The sequence below is a fragment of the Balearica regulorum genome, chromosome 7 (assembly GCF_011004875.1).
Source record: "Balearica regulorum gibbericeps isolate bBalReg1 chromosome 7, bBalReg1.pri, whole genome shotgun sequence".
Taxonomy (NCBI): Eukaryota; Metazoa; Chordata; class Aves; order Gruiformes; family Gruidae; genus Balearica; species Balearica regulorum.
In genome coordinates, this window is record NC_046190.1 from 28718241 (window position 1) to 28735117 (window position 16877).

The 16877-nt window shown below is 37.1% G+C and overlaps 2 protein-coding genes across 3 annotated transcripts in view; one reads left to right on the plus strand and one right to left on the minus strand.

The window, feature by feature from the left end:
* LOC104641674 (DPY30 domain-containing protein 1) overlaps positions 1-16877 on the minus strand; it is a 291916-nt gene that overhangs the window by 158263 nt on the left and 116776 nt on the right. The gene's annotated exons all lie outside the window — the stretch shown is intronic.
* The window catches only part of SH2D4B (SH2 domain containing 4B), a 109990-nt gene that overhangs the window by 71763 nt on the left and 21350 nt on the right, over positions 1-16877 (plus strand). For both annotated transcript variants that reach the window (XM_075758681.1, XM_010306731.2), the window contains exons 5-6: positions 6502-6712; positions 10105-10232. In XM_075758681.1, the coding sequence (XP_075614796.1) occupies positions 6502-6712; positions 10105-10232 (339 nt within the window). The remainder of the gene's footprint in view (positions 1-6501; positions 6713-10104; positions 10233-16877) is intronic.

The window sequence follows — 16877 nt, forward strand, 5'->3', positions numbered from 1 at the left end:
GGAATTCTATCACCTTCGGTCTGTGCACTCCAACACCTGTGGACCTTTCTGCTTCTGGGCAAAAGGGCGACCGACTGTAGCCCACATGATTTCAGGCTCTCTGGCCTTCTCACCGATAGCAGCGCTGCCGTGGTAGAACAAAAGCTCAGCACCTTCTGGCTGGTGGCACCACAGTTGGGTTTTGCAGCCTGTTATAAATTCTGCACTGCCAGTTTATGCTGTTATCGGTAATTGATTTAGCATTAAACTAACTGCAGACTAATGACTAGAGTGTATCACATCCTTGTTTATGCTCTTATGCTTATCTCAGTGTCTCAATTTATCCTGGTTGGTTTGAGGGCTTAGAACTGTGTGCCATTAGCAAATGGGTGTGACAACTTAAGATACAAAGATGCAGTGTTTAGTGCCTTATCTGAAACCAGCTCCTGGCTGGTTTAGACTATGCCATCAGACTTAGTGTTGAGCTTCCTGAGCAATGTTAACATCTTCCTGTTTCCTTAACTTTGCTGCAGAAGCCAGAACCTCCAGCAGACAGGCAATAAGAAATCTCTGAAAGTGGAACATCTGAAATTGCTATGGAATGCACCTCAGGTTCACCAGAGTTTTCACTTTTTCAGTTTCAGATTTTTTTTCTTTTTTATCATAATCCTTTCATTTTGTCTTCAAATATTCCTTTGAGACACTGGGAGGAAATTTAGTGAAGTTAGGCAAAGCTATCCGCTTGTTGTTTTTTCTAAGCAGCTAGACAATAAATAAATGCATGAATGCGTATGAGAATTACGAGCAGATGTAACGTTAACATCTTTTGTCTCTACACACCTGCAATGGAAACCATATTGCCCATTAGGAACAAGGCCAGGCTCCTTTGTGTCTTACCTTCTTGAAGTCAGTCCTTCATATTCAACAGTGCTGGGGGGGTCAGTACTGAAGAGGAGCAGCAGTGCTAGAGCCAGCTATTGTGAAGAGCAAATGTAGCAATGATATTGATGACACTACTAATTTATTTAGTAGATGGAATTTAGAATGTGATAAGGATTCATCTCTCCTCATCACATTATCCCTCAGCTGTTTATTGCCAAGGCAATAAGCAAAGTGTTGCTAATATTAGTTTCTGCTGTTCGGTTGTTTGCTTCTGCTGTTTGCCTGATTGTGCCAAATAACAATAAAAGCCCATGGAATGACTGTGTTAATTGAAATACATAATTTTTGTGCTTTTTAATATACTAAATGACACATGTAGAATAACTTGAGAAACCAGTACTAAAAGGAAAAAATGATGTTGTAAGACCAATTATACGCTTTGATTTCATTTAATGGATATATGTTGGGGTACTTTAAAGGGCAGTTATGAGTTAATATGAGGCAAGTATGTTGGTTGGCAAATGAGAAGATGAATAGTGGAAAAGACTGATTCAAAGAGTCTATGGTTCAAAGCTCTTATTCTTTGAAACTGAGAAGTGAGAACTTAAGGCTTACCTTGGATAGAGGAGTGTATATATTCTGATTAGTTTTGGACCTTTCTATGGGCTGTTCCATTTTGTAGGTTTCTAGAGTATTCAATAAACAATATCTTATAGCACAGTCTCTGTCATGTCTCTCCATGAGAGCAGAAATATGCAAAACATAATAGGAAAAACTGTAGCATAAACATTCATCTGATTGAATATTGCAAAAAGGCATTGTTAGTATGCTTACAAACCCCTGCAAACTGCATCAAGCAATGAAGTGCTCAGATAGCATCGACCAGCTGTACTCATCTCCAGACAAAAGTCATATCAGTAAAAATGTAAACAGAGTTGAGTGACTTAATCTAGTCTTATGCCTTTCCCTAAGCACCCACTTTTGGTCTCTGTTGGAAGTAAGAAACTGGGCTGACTCATTATAGCTTCTTTTATATTGTTGTCTTTTTATGTTCTTCTATAAACTATGTCTATGAATTTATTTTTGTCTGAATTTTAAAGAAATTTATGTTCATTTGGTACTTATCTTCCACAGAAATTCAAGTGAGTGAGTTTACTGGTAGGAACATTTGATAAAGTGCTGAATTTTAAAGTGAGTAGTCCCCAGTTCAGCTATGCATTAACTAAGCAAGTGCTCAACCTTAAGTATGTGCTCACTGAACTTCGGTAGGTCTCAGAGTGCATTTTTGAATAGGCATGGGTTTATTCACATGCTTTCAGATAAGAAGATTGCTGAACTGGAGTCATATTGCAGAGTATTTGTGGGAAGTTATTTTCCAATTAGGAAACAGAAAAACACCGTGTGATTTGTATGTGCACTCAAAAAAATTGAAGATTGAATTCTATCTATTAAGTAGTCATTTCGAATTGCTCATAAACAAGCTTCCAAGAATTATTAACAAGGGTGTAGAGCTGAAACAAAATAATTTAAAAATGAGAATGCATATTCATGGCACATGGGGTTTTTTCTGCTTTCACATAGCTCTGACTGTAACTCACAGCTTTTCAAAAGCACAAAATAGATTATACAAAATGGAGAGTTCCTAGTCTTCCACAAATGATGTGATCATGTTCAGCTGCAGCACAGCATGAATTAATCCTCATCTGTATCAAAAATTTGGTATTAGAACTTTGCTAGGACCGCTAATAGTGATTTCCCAATCCTAAGTGAAAATATAAAAGGCAATCTTGCATTTTCACTCAAAAGACAACTTAGGTTAGCATAGAGGAATAATAGATTCTTGTCAACTGTTCAAGGTAAACAAGGCAAACTCAGATTAAGACCTACAGGATCATAAGAGCTATTGCATACACAAGCTTTGTGGTTTCTTCTTTGTTTTTAGAGTATGTTCATACTGCAGGTCATGCAGATATGTCCAAGCTGGCTTTAAACTATTTATTTCTAGTAATGATAACCATATAATCAAGATAGCACAGACCTCAGTCTGAATATTTCTACCAGTTTTCCCGGAGGGTTTGGTAACCCATTTTTGGCCTGCTTTACTGTACCTACAATCATATTGGTACCTAACCTACATAAACAGCTCAGGCATTTTGAAGCCAAGTTACAGTGCCATCAGGCAGGGCAGAAGTGTGCCTAATTTTACGAGTGCCGAAGGAGGATGTATGTACCTGTTGTTGGTATCACCAGCACCAGAAGAGAAAACTGGTCGTGGAGACGGACTCATGGAACCTGGCTGAACTGTAGATTTCCTGTGAGCTTGACAAATCAATCAAATTCCTCATTTCCCAGTCTTGTCAGTCTTGACATTATTCCATAATATAACAGGAAGATGAAGAAAATCTAAATTATTATTTGTAGTAATTCTTGATGCTAGATATATGGACCTATGGTGATGACTTGGAGATTTTAATGACGAAAGACATCATTGAGATATCTAATCTCCCTACTGAATATACTGACTATTGAATTTAATGTTTTGCACAAGGATAATGCCAGAAGTACATTTACTGTAAAAGGACAGCCAGTCAAGAAAAGTAATCTGTTCCTGCTTAAGAGAGTACTAGAAGTCCTGACTTCTTTTGCTTTCTTATTGTGAGAAAGGCTACGATGTGTCCTGAAATATAACAAGTAATGCTGAATTTGTCATCTTTGATCTTAGAATATTTGTGCTAGGCTTGATCCAGATATAAAGTTCTTATTTCTAGTGAAATGGTTCAGAGTCAAAGAGAGAAGTAGAAATATTCACTAAATTCTATTGTAAGAAAATCCTGCTACAGAAATACGTCCAGATTTACCTTTAGACTTTGACTTTCTCAAGGTATATAAATTTGTGGGAGATATCAGTAAGAGCGGTCGGTTCGTGTGACACACATCATCTTGTCTGAAGCATAGTTGAAAACTTTGTGTAGATTCCGGACTGCAATGGCTGGATGAATCTTTACCCAACAATAATATTTCTGGTCACCTAAACCAGTTATTGATGGCAGTGACTTTGATTATTTACCTGACACAAATCCCTTGACCAGTCAGGGAGTTTAAAAGAAACTTGGGATAACATAACACAGATCCACAGTAGGAGCGGTACTAGACAACTCCTAAAGATAGAGGCCTCTGTGAGGAAAGAGAGAGAGGTTTCTGGAAATACCTAGAAGGAATGGGATAGGGAGAAAATCAGGATGCCAAGAATGAAAAAAAAAAAATGGGTTAAGAGACCCTATGCATCCCTATGATCAATTATATGATTTTTCAGATGCCTTGTTTGGGAAATTTCCATAAAAATTCTTCATAAGGTAAAATACATGCCTATATATGTGTGTATATATATAAAGTCTATATGCATGCATTTAGATATCTATGGCATGCAGCCTTCCCTATCCTGACATATATACAGACACATATATGGGTATATACTTATATGCAAACACATATGTATATATATGTATGGATAGAGAAGGCTGCATATTATACATACTTTCATAAAGTTTTGTAGATGTTGGTATTTGACAGCTGCAAGCTATGCTACCTCCCCCCATTGTTTTGTGATGAGAAATATTAAAATTTGATACTGTTTGGGAAAATATAGTCCAGGTCAGTAGGTTCTGATGGTATAGACTTATTAACTAGCAAAAATACAGTAGGAATGTCTGTTGAAAAGAGTATCTATTGCTGAGGAAAGCGGGGCATAAAGACACCTCTCCTTTTTCATTGCCAAGCAGCCTGTACATCAGCAGAAAAGAGTTTCAGAAAGTTCCAAGCATTCTGCCATCGATATGTATACTGTGATTGTGACAATGACTGCTTTCTAAATGTCTCATCAAACTGCATTGCACTCATCTTCCTTGCTCTGTCTCATGTTGTTGCAAACACAAAGTCCACGTTTAAGCAGCCATTACTGAGTGGCTTTACAAAGGATAAATCGCAGAATTTTTGTGACTAATATAATTGAGCCATTAAAGTAGCATATTTAGATGATGGTATCTACCCTTAAAAATAATAACCTGTAAGATAAATAGTGAAGCCCGTTACTTGTGTCTTCTGTGCTGTACAGTTGTTTGTTACTGTGGTTATCTAAAACTACAGGATATGTAGTTAAGTGAAACAGAAATCCTGCCAGTTGTCTACATATGAAGCATCTGTAACTCCTTATGCTATCTTGATGAGCTTTTTGTCCTGTATACCTTTGTACGTATGATAGTATTATATAATTCTAAGTTTAAAGATCTTTCCTCTTTCCCTCATTTGCCCAGAGGGTTTTATTTCATTTAATTTTGCTTTGAGCGCTTTTCTTTCTTGATTCCATTAAACCTTTTCATAATTTGGACAAATCCATTTATACTTCTGCTTGCTTTAAATCAGGAGTGTAAACCAGAGACATGCAAACAACCTAATGAAATGCAGCTGTCTGGTATTATATCATGCATTCCCAGTCACAGGTACAATCGCAGTAGAGTAAGAAATAGCATGTGCACTTTATGAATTGGGTATGATCTAAGCCCAGATAGTCATGGCAGGATTGATAATTGCTACTGGAGGCAGTAGTTTGCTGCTTTAATATTTGCTTCACTGAATGTTAAAGGTTTGTTTTGCACTGGAATAATTTGCCTGCCTGAAGTTATTTGTGTCTCAAAAAAAATTATCAAAATGGGGCTTGAGGCACCAGAAAAGAGCTGCTAGATGACGAATATTTGCAGTACAATTCTTGGTGCATTTAAGTTATACCATTTTGAAGACAGGATTGTTAGTACATTAGTTTTAAAATTAAGAAGCTTTAGTGGAAGATGCCTGACCTGCAATGGCCAGAACAGCAGTCTCATTTCAGATTATGGAAATACGTAACTCCTTGGTCAGTGCCATTGATAGGTGTTCATTAAATCTGTCAGTACAAATTCTAGTTCTTTATATGCAATTTAGACTCAGGCGTGAGACAACCCCATCCATAGAATCAGTGTGCCCTTTCCAATGGCTATTAATATCTCCATTGTTACCAAAACCAGTTTTAGACTGCAATTTTCCAGATGGAGACTTCTGTGACTTTAAGTACCATAACAAAGATAGCATCTGCCTTTCAGGAAGAAAGCAACATTAACAACAAAAAGTACAACCTACATGTTAGTTCTTGTAATTGTAAATTTTGGGAGTAGCTCCTGCAATTCTAGTTATGTACATAGTTGAAAAGAATTCTGTTAAACACAGACTTAATTTTAAGCAGTAGTTAACATTCTTTCTTGAAACATAAAACTTGGTGCACTGCCAGTGGAAAAGATGTGCCAAAACAGAATTTCTCTTATTACAGCCAAAGCAAGTGTCAGATGTAATCGCAGTATGTAGAGGCTCAGTTATTGCCAGTAGTGATCAGATCATTGATAGCTCAAGTCTGGCATGCTTCTTCTAGTGGTGGGCCTGTATTTGAAGCATCAGGGAAGTCATCCAGTTAGCTATCTCTTTGATAGAGTGTTGTAATTTGAACGTTCTTAAAATCAGGTTATGTAAGGAATATAATAAGTTCTATAAGGAAAGGGGTAAACGGCTGTATTTCTAAAATGTCTCCTCCCCACCCTTCCTATTCATTCCACCCAGTGCGCCGCTCCAAAGCTGCAGATGAGGAAAGGAGCCACAAAGCCCGCAGGGCCCGGGATGAATACCGACGGCAATCCCTGCGTGCCATCCAGAAGGGAAGAGTGGCTGGCCTGAGTAATTTGTTCCAGGGGACAAGCCTGAATAATGATCAGGAGATAAAACTGAACAACAACAGTGCAAGTCCTTTGCTGTCTGTCTCTGCAGCATCCAGGTTGGTTTGTACAGGAGTGACTTGGAAATAGCTTTCTGTTGAATTGTTCCATCTCCTGTCCCACCATTTCAACAAGTTGCTCTTCAGTTGCTGGAAATTCTGAGAGTATTGCTCTTTCATTAGTACCAGAAAAAGGATGTTCAAAGAAAAATGAAAACACTGAATCCTTAATGTAAACTAAATGCCATTTATTTTTCAGACAGATTTCTTAGAGTTCACAGAGAGACGGGTCCTTCAAAAGTCAGTATTAGATTAGTATGCAAGGCTGTGATATGGAGAAGTCAAATGGACAAATTCTTAGACAAGTCTTAAGTCTCAAGCCTAAAACTGCCTGCTGCTTAACAGCTCTTTGAAGCATTTTACAGAAAGCTGTCCTACTCCTAAATTTCAGGGATTTTTAAGTCTTGCTTCAGGCAAAATCAAGTGTCTTCAGTGTTTATTAGTCTTTCATCTGACTATTTAGGGAGTGCCATGAATTGCAGAAGAGGAAAAGAATCCAAACTGGCAGATGGGTGCTAGAAAGATGACTAGCCACTCTACTCTTCCTGGTTATATCTTATACCATTAATTTGGCATCATGTGGTGATAAAGGCAATGTGAGCACTGACAGGATGGTAGCATTAAATGCTAAAAAAACCCCAAACCACCACTATCAACAATCACTATCCAAGCTCAGAAAGGAAAGAGTCCCGTTACATTGTTTTTCTTTACCAGTCAGTGTGGCGCCAGAGAGAATCACACTCTCATTGTTTGGAAATGCGTTCTGCTTTGACAAGTTCTTTGATCAGCTGTGTTGAGACACACAAACTTTCCAGTAACAGCAGCCAAAATTCCCAGTTTGAGGAGGAATCAGAATTTTACTCTGAGTGAGCAGGATCTTTACAGTTACTGTCAAATCAACTTGTCAAAGGAATTCTCTCATTGTTTTTCCAAGCTACTTAAAGCCCTCTTCAAATTGAAGCAATAAAAACACCAGTAAAAATGGCAGATTTTGAAAAAGATGGTCCATAACTTTGACATGAAGTTCTGAGCTTCTGAGGTGAGGTTATTTACTATAGCATTTGGTGGTGCTAGATGTGATCCTTTTCAAGAAGAGCCTGAAAAAAAGCTGAAAAATATTCTGATTATTATCCAGCTCATGTTCAATACTATTTAGCTGTTTCTAAGCTATGCTTATACTTCAAAAAAACAGGCAGTATTTATTTTTCTTTTAAGGGTCCTCTTTGTCAGTGTCCATGACTTGATTGTGAAGGTATCAAGAAAAATCAAAGTTGCTTTAAACGTGTGCTTTAATAGTGAATATGCATAAATGTATATAATTCAACTTCTCACACCTAACACTGGTATGGTAAAGCAGGAGCAGATGTGTATCTACAATTTTACTTTGCCAGCGGTCCAGGAGGTCAAGGAGGAGATGCACAGAATGTTGTTGTTTACCACTAGTGTGAGACAGATATTTTGCCTCAAGGGAGTGTGGATTCAGTGTTATGTGTCTAAGTTTTTCAGCATTAAGCATAGCTCCTGTAGTTTTTACCTTGCCTTGCTTTTTCTTTTAAAAGTCACATAAAAATAGCATTCTTCTAGTTTTTTACTTGAGATCTGTTTTTCTTATAATTTCTATCTAGTTTAGAAAGCTTCAATTTGATTTTTTTTCTACTGTCTTTTTTATTTTGCTGAGTGTTCTTTTCCCAGTGTAATTCTCTGGCCCGCTTATTCACTTCTATCCTTTTGCCTACTGTGTTTTTTTAATTTTTACTTTTGTGGTTGTATTTCTTTCTTCTTGTCCCTGCTGGACAAGCTCGACCACAGTAGCTGTATAGAAACTGACACAGTAATTTTGTGATTTGGCCCAGGGCAGGAAAAATTATGGATTTGACAAGTTTTTCAAAACTAAACTGAATTAGAGAGAAATGAGTTAAGGAATACGAATGGACCATATAGCTCTGGAATTCAAAGGGTTTCTTGTTTCTTTATAGGAAATACTCAGAAACAAGAAACACATTCTGTTTGGGGTTTTTATGTGTATCTATAACTGATTTGTCACTTTCTCCCCTTATTCATGGTTGGATCTTCAAATTTTATGATGAATATTGGTCAGATCTGCTCACACATGTTTGTAATTTAGCAAGAACTATTACATTCACTGCAGGCTTCATCACTTGAACAGAATCAATCACTGGTTTTAGTAAGAAGCTGAAAGGAGGACTCAGTTGCATATCATCAAGCAGACAGCATCTATCTTTCTGCTTTTATTCCTTTCTAAAGAGCACCTTGCTGTCATGAATTGCAGGACTTTGATTGGTTTTGAGGGTTCTGGGTTATCTTGCAAATTAGTTTATTGCTGTTTGGTGACTTCTGAGCTGACGTTCTAAGTTTAGTAATAGTTCTCTGTTACATTGTCTAGAAATACACAACATTAACTGGCAGCTCCGTGGCAGGTGGAGTAGGAAAGCTAGGAGTATGTAGCCAGCTACTGTGCTGGGCATTGTGAAGTGTATGTCTCACCAAACGAAAGTGAAATTGTAGTACAAGTAGACATAGTCACACTAGCCTTCATCCTATTTATCTGAGGAAAAGCAGTGATGAAGATTCGGTGATTTGTGCTAACAGTTTGAGCACCCAGAAACCCATGGGATTTCAAACTATACAGAAATCCATTGTAAACCCTCCCTTTTACTACTGTTATCAGGGTAAATGAGATTGTATGCTGAATTGGAATGCAGTTATGCTTTCATTTGATGCAACATACCTTAGTCCTTATTTGGGGTAGCTGGATGGATTTTCCATATATTTTACCTGATTTGCTTCCTACTAGCTAAAATAATCTAAAATGCATAGAAAGTAGTAGAAACAGTAAGGGAGGCTGGCAAGTAGAGACTGCAAAGGGAACATAAGAGTTTAAACAAAATGTTCCCTCTATCCTGCTTAGTGGTTTGGATATACAACCTATTACAGCTGATTCTGATTTAGAATTTCGTGTCAGTGAAAAGGAGTAAACTCTAAGCAAAAAAATAAACTTTGCTTGTCAATATGTACATTGGAATAAAAGTGAGGTGGAAAAGGAAAGTTGACTGAAATGTCCATTGCGTCTTTTGTGGTAAATTGTTTTTTAGTTTAAGTTCTGTGCTTAAGAAAATATTTAATGGTCCATTGCAAATGTAAAATCAAAATATTCTGGTTTCCATAAAAACTCAGAATAATTTTTAAAAATTTAAAAAAGGTTAAAATTGTTCAGTGAGCTATACTGAACAGCAGTTATACTGATCATTTTACAGCTGTATGTTTTGTAAATATATTTAAAAAAGAGATGAATATTTATATTGTTCCTTGTTTTCATACACTGCTAATTCTCTGTATGACATTCTTTTGTAATTATTTGCCTTTCTATGTAGCAACATCTGGGAGCGTCCTTCTAGACCCTTTTCCCGAGATGTCATCATTCGCTGGTTCAAAGAAGAGCAGATCCCTCGACGTGCTGGTTTTGAGAGGAACACCAACAGGATTGCTCAATGGTTTCATGGTAATACACTGATCTTTCATTTCTTATATAATAGAGCTTGTAAGCGTGTGCTCAGGAAATAAATCTTGCCAGCTTTTGTCACAACAAGGAACATCTACTGACATTGTGAAACCCAGTGCATGTTAAAACAAGATTTCTACTTCATTCCTATTATTAGCATATGATTTTCCTGTTTTCTTTTTTTCCAATTAAATAGACTAATTTGTGACTCATATCACCAAAGGTTTTTTCAGGAATATTTTGGCCAAAATATACTTGCTGTAAAATAGCAAGTCAAGCAGGAGGAATGAGACCAAGATAGGGTGAGGAGGGCTCCAAAAAGAAACTGTAAATACCATGGTGATATGGTATGTGGATGACTGACATTCAAGTTTTTACTTTACCTGATTTGCAAGGAGGACTTGAACTCATGTCTGTTTAATCCCTGTTTTTTTGCAAGCAACAATTATTGAAAGATCTTGATTTTTCTCAGGAAGACTTGGGAGTGTATGTTTTTAGGCAATTTTCGTGAAATGGGAAAACCAATTCCCATCAGTTCAGATAAATAATTTGCTGTCATCTCTGCTGGAGTTCCTAGCATCTCTGAGGCTTTTCCTCTGTATAGCATTTGCTATGCAGCTGAATCTTGGATATCAAATTCACAGGTAAGGCATCTTCATAGATACTAGCAACGATCTTTATATTTGTTATACTTAAACATGAAAAAAAAAAAAGAATTCTAGCTTAATAGCTGACATAATTGACGGACTGGAAAGGCTTTAAAGTTAAATCTCAATATTTTTTCATTGCTACTTTTGGTGAGTCAGATATTTCTTTGTTCAAAGTACTAAGCTGACCCTGATCCTGTTTTCATGATTCTCTAAGCATAAGATGAAGATGTGTGGGCGTTCTAAACTGAACCAGGCAGGGAAGATTTCTGAAGATGTATTTCAGATTTCTCTTTATGATACACAAATCATTATGTATTAAAAGACATCAGCAAGTGGCTATTTTCAATGGCTTAATTAGTTGAAGGCACTGAAGTCAGTCATGAATAGCTTTTAAATGCTACATACTTTCATTTCTTATGAACAATGATGCAGATGGGGTTTTTGTTTTCTTACAAAAGACATTTGGTGTGGTTTCTTTCAGAGAGACAAACTGATTAAAATTTCCTCTCTGGACATTTTTCAAAAGCATTTTTCAACCATGATCTTTCTGTGTGGTCCAATGGTAAATGTGTTCCCTGCTTGTGGGAAGTTTACATCCATATAAATTGACACAAGTAGTTATGAACATAATTCAGGCCTTAAGTTAAGAAGGCATCTGGGCTTGAGCTAATGCCCGTGCAATCTTTCTACTAACTTCAGTGGCTTTTAGGTTAGTCTGTTCATCACTGCAAGAATTGAGGAATTCGTGATCTTTCTTTAGTTTCTCAGATCATGTGACTATCCAATGACATTTATGAAAGTGGCCTCATTTGTCCTCCTCCCACTCAAGGAGCCTGACAAAGATATTTAAGATAAGTTCCTAGCACAAAGCTCAGTGGTTTTCTTTGCCGGCACCACATGAATGTTGCTTTGGTACCTAGTTGCTGAGTTAGCTGTTTTAACTTCTGCAGCTCTGGTCAGATTCATTGTAAGCTTAGTGAACAACTCGGCTGCCTTGTAACGCTTCTGGAGTGGTGGAAGCTAAACATCAGGTTGTTACAGATGCAGTAGCCAATGTTTTGTAGTGTTATGTAGTGCTTATGTTATATTTTGTAACAAACTTTGAGGAAAAACAAAAAACCCAAAAGAATCCAGAGCAAAATATGAGACAGTGTTGACATTAACTTATTTTTTCCAGGAAAAAAACCTTCCTCATTGAACTGGCCTCCAATCTGGGGGGTGGAGGAAAGTGGGGAGGGGAAGGCAACCAAAAAACTTTTGATCCAGCCAAAAAATCTTTTTTCTATTCTTTATTTACCAACTAAAATAAAGATTGTGACTTCTATTGCATAGGCCTATTTAGGATATTCTGTGTGGTGTTTTTTTGTATTGTATTCAGGGAACCAGCACATATATATGTTTTTTTGTGTATGAACAAAAATACAGCAGAACGCACCTGGCTTGTCTAAGAAACTGGCAATACAGATGAAAGCCATTCTGCCAGGCCCAGAATTATGGCTAACTTGAGCCAATGGGGCAATATCATCATTGTCATTGCCATAGGTGGATGTTTCTGTGGAAAGAACTGCTGCTTACAATTTAATGTTGTCTAGTATTATGATGACGGTTCTTAAACCTCAAGCATCTCTCAAAACAGGTATAATCAGGTTCTTCACATCCTTGAACAACTTCTGTATTTTCTTACATCCTAGTTTTGGACCATAACATGGGAGGATCATCTGCCTCATGTTAAGGGCTTTTTGAATGCAGTGCACCAAGAGGTCTATCACAGTAGTACTGAAAAAGTAGATATTAGTTTGTTACAGAATTACATGTTTTTGCCAAGGTCAATAGACCTTTGCTTAGCTGCTTTGACTGTCAGGTTGTCCAGCTTTTTAGCTAAAGTTAAGCATTAGCTGATTCACTGTCTTCAAATTGTGCTCTAGACATATGATAGGATCTACTAGACATTCTGATAGTATTTTGCAAAGATAGTACAGTATTTTGAGTTAAGTATTTAGAACCTACGTAGATTCTGGTACTTGATTACGGGTGTCTCGAAGTCAAGTCAGACCCATAACATACGACAAAACCCCAAAACTTCATCAGCTCTAATTCAGTTCTCAGCTTCTTCCTTAAGAAATGGGGGTGTTTTGCTGTTTTCTGAGAAATAAGATGATCTTTCATATACTAACTCATTCCACTTAGGTCATAATGATTGTTTCAGTCTGTCAGTTCTTTTGAAGGCTTTGGAATTGTTTTTCTAGTGCCATTACAGTTCCAAAGTGTCTACACAGACAGGTTATTAGCAAACAAAATAAATGTTTTAGACTCATGGCTCCACTTGGAAGGGAGCAAAGTATCAGAGTGAGGTAATGTGAGCTGTAACATGCTGCAAGGAGAAAGGAAGCACAAAAGAGCAGCAGGGAAATTGTAGAATGAGGCAATTGAATAATTAATGTAAATAGGCTAATTGCTAATGTGAAATGAGCTTTCTTATTCTTTTACAATACATTGTCCTTCCTGACTGCTTTTTAACTGGAAGCTATATTCTAAAGATTAGGCATGTTCTAAAGATAGAAGGCAGCAATTTTTTTGACCAGGTATTGTAGACACTAAAAATGAGAGATAATAAAGAGCATGAGACCTCGAAGGAGAAACAAATTTGATGAAATGTTAACGATTTCATGGATACAAACAGGTCAGGTGCAGTGCTCGTACAGTGCACTGCTAGTCAAAGATTTAAAAAAAAAAAAAAAAAAAGTCCTTTCAAGTTTGTACCATACAATTCTTTGCATTTGTGAAGAATATGCACCATTTTTTTTCATAGTTTACTTTCAGGTGAATTTACTAATCTCTTAATGAAAACTATTTTTCTATTGAAAATAAAATTGCTTTACATTCTAAGGACTTCTTGCCCCCTATATTTAAAACACTTTAAGATTTTCTTCCCCATGTGCTACTATTGGAGCATGACAGAGTGAGCAATTATGATTAAATTTAGTAAGCCATCGTGGTAGCTTAATATGTTTACCTGAAATTTTACATTACAGTTCTGTGTTCTGTCTCCTTATTGAACTGGACTGTGTGAGAGTACATTTCTCTCTTACTGCAGCTCCTTCAGTCAGGCTTTTTTTATCACATTACATAAAAGAAAAAGGAGAGGTGTTCATGAGTAGAATGCTCTGCTGTTAGTGTTTGGAAATGAAGAATAATTTATAAAAACCAAATGACATGAGAGCATGAGTTATTTAGAAGAAATCATATATAAAGACTGAAAACTGACCCATTTTAAAGAAAATAAAGAATGTTAGATTCAAGTACAAAGCCCTGACATCTACAAAGGTTGTTAATGCTAAGACTGGAAGAAATTATGATGACTGTTTATGGTGACCAAAGTGAACGCAGAAGGCCTTGTTCATCTGTCCAGCAGCCTGAATCTGAGCTATGGTACCCTTTTACATATATTGTAGTCTGTTCCTTACATGCTGGATCATGCTTTCTCCTTTCAGCATCAACTGTATATGTGTTAATTGGTTGGTTAGTTTATCCACGCACAAGGTGCACTTAGATGTCAGTCGCTACCAGCACAAGACATTCAGCTCATACTGCGTATCTTTAAATGCTGTATCTGGATGTTTCCTGATCACCTTCTCTAGCATACCACCGGTCTCCTGTGTAGAATCTTGTTAGTCTTGGATGAATTGCTGAAATTCTTATTGTTAGTCCATATCTGTTTATCAGGCATGCTTCCAGCTCTTGTTCCTTTGCCTGCACACTTGCAATAACATGCTCTGTTTTGCAGCCCTCCATATATTTTCTTCAGTTTATGATAGACTAAATTATACTTATTATTTTATCTGCAGTATTTTCTGTTTAAAGCACAGCAAATACTTGCAGACCCAAGGTCAGAAAATTTTACTGGTTTCCCAGCAGATGGCCGCCTTACTGGTCCTTCCGTCTGGCTATGCAAAGGATTGAAACCACGGTCTTATTGATCTAGCCTCAAGGCAGAAGATTACAAGTTATTAGTTCGGCAGCTCCTTTGAAATAATGCTATTTTCCTGCCAAGCAAACACAACTCTCTCAAACAGGGTATCAGCAGGTATGGTGTGTAGTCATGCAGGGGGGGAAAGCACATGACTGCGCAAAATTATGTTGCTGGTTTAGCTTAACTCCAGTTCACCCGGTTAGGAGCAGACTGTGACACTTAAACTGCTTTCACCACAGAAGATAAACAGTAGGAGATGATATAGAAACAAAGGGAAGAGAATTCCATGACTCTGTAGGCAACTAACCTCTAGGTGCAACTTCACCATGTGACGCTGGCACGGAGGCAGAATGAGGCGAAGTGTGGGAAAGGTGAATTTGCCCTTTCCCTGCAAAAGTTGAAGGAATGACAGGTCCCTTTCTTCCCTCTTGGATTTCAGAAAGGTCAGTTCTTCCTTCTTCTCCTGGCCTTTCAGTGAATGGGAGTGTCAAATCACACACTCATGAATCTTTTTAAGAGGTAAAACTCAAAAGAGCTATGCAGATTAACACGTTGATTACCATTGACTCTGGATCATACCCTACCTCCCTGTACAAGATTAGCATCTGTAATATACACAATAGTTCTTAATCCACGATAGGGAGGACTCAGATCTAAATTATATATAATTCCATGGAACATTCTGCCACTGCTGTTACCACTGCTTCTCACAATTAAGCACAGCATGGATCTTTCATGAGTGCATGTGGCTACTGTAAATTAATTCCAGTATGCTTGATAAAAAATAATCTTTTGTACTTGAAGTGAACTGCAAACATTTATACATATTTGAGTCCAAGATACAAGAAAGTAATAGTTCATTAGTCATGGGACAGAGGTCCCTCTCCTATTTTCTGTCTTAACCGTGCTACTGTCTACAGGGTGGGGACGGAAACTTTGAGAGCTAAGATGGTGGTAGCGACAAATGATTCTGCACGCTTGCTGTCTGTGTCCAGATCCTCTTATGTAAACTGGAATAGTTTATTGATGAAACTTAGCATAAATGAAAGACTCCTAAGTCCAGACTTTGTATTAGAAATTAAGTTAAAAATTCTGTTTGCTTCTGTTTGTAACTTTTTCAGACCCTCAGAGGAAGTTGGTCCTTCCATTGAAGCCATTTCTGCTTACTAAGTAGTGGCTTCAAACACCTAATTCAGATTATCCTGCTGTGAGTTTGAGCCTATCTGCTAGCTCACCTTAATTCCAGTGCTGGTAGGAAATGTGGCTATTTAGTGGCTGGTTTTTAATGGCTTAACTGAGAACTGGGTCAAACCCCAGAGGATGTCCAGAACTGGATCATTGTAAGAGCTGCACATGGTTGTTATACTGCCGCTCATTAGGCGTGAAGTTTTTACTATCCAAATGTTATTTTCATTTGACTTTTAACTGTGCTTCAGTGTCTGGTTCACTTTATTGAGTGATTAAAGGTAACTTTTCCCCCTGAGGAACAGTACGCTAAATCAATATGCAAGAATGTTGCAAGCGGCTAGAAAGCATTGTAATTAACAAAGTTTGCTTAAAGTTCCCAAATCTAGCCAAATCTGTGAGAAGAAAAAATACTTATCAATATTTTTCCCAGATTTATTTTTCTTTGAGTTGGATAAAGAAGTATACAGAAAGTATTACAGAAAATACCATAATCAAATTGTTTTGTAGAAATCTATCTGGAACTGCTATTTTAATTTGAATATGGCAAAATACTCCAGATATAGCATAATTTATATTTGTATCCCTTTTAGTAATAAAAGTTCTAATGATTACTTGATTAAAAAACATGTAGAAAGATTTCTTCTAAGTTCAGTGATGTCATCTGGAAGATTCTAACAGCTGTAAATAGATTTCAGATTTGACTGCTAATGTACCTAAAAAATGTATGCATTCTTAAATGTTACACAACTGGAATATGTTTGAGGCAAAAACATTTTGCTTCACCTATGAAAAAAGCATGAAAATCAAAGAACACAGTATATTTGTCTGCTTAATTAT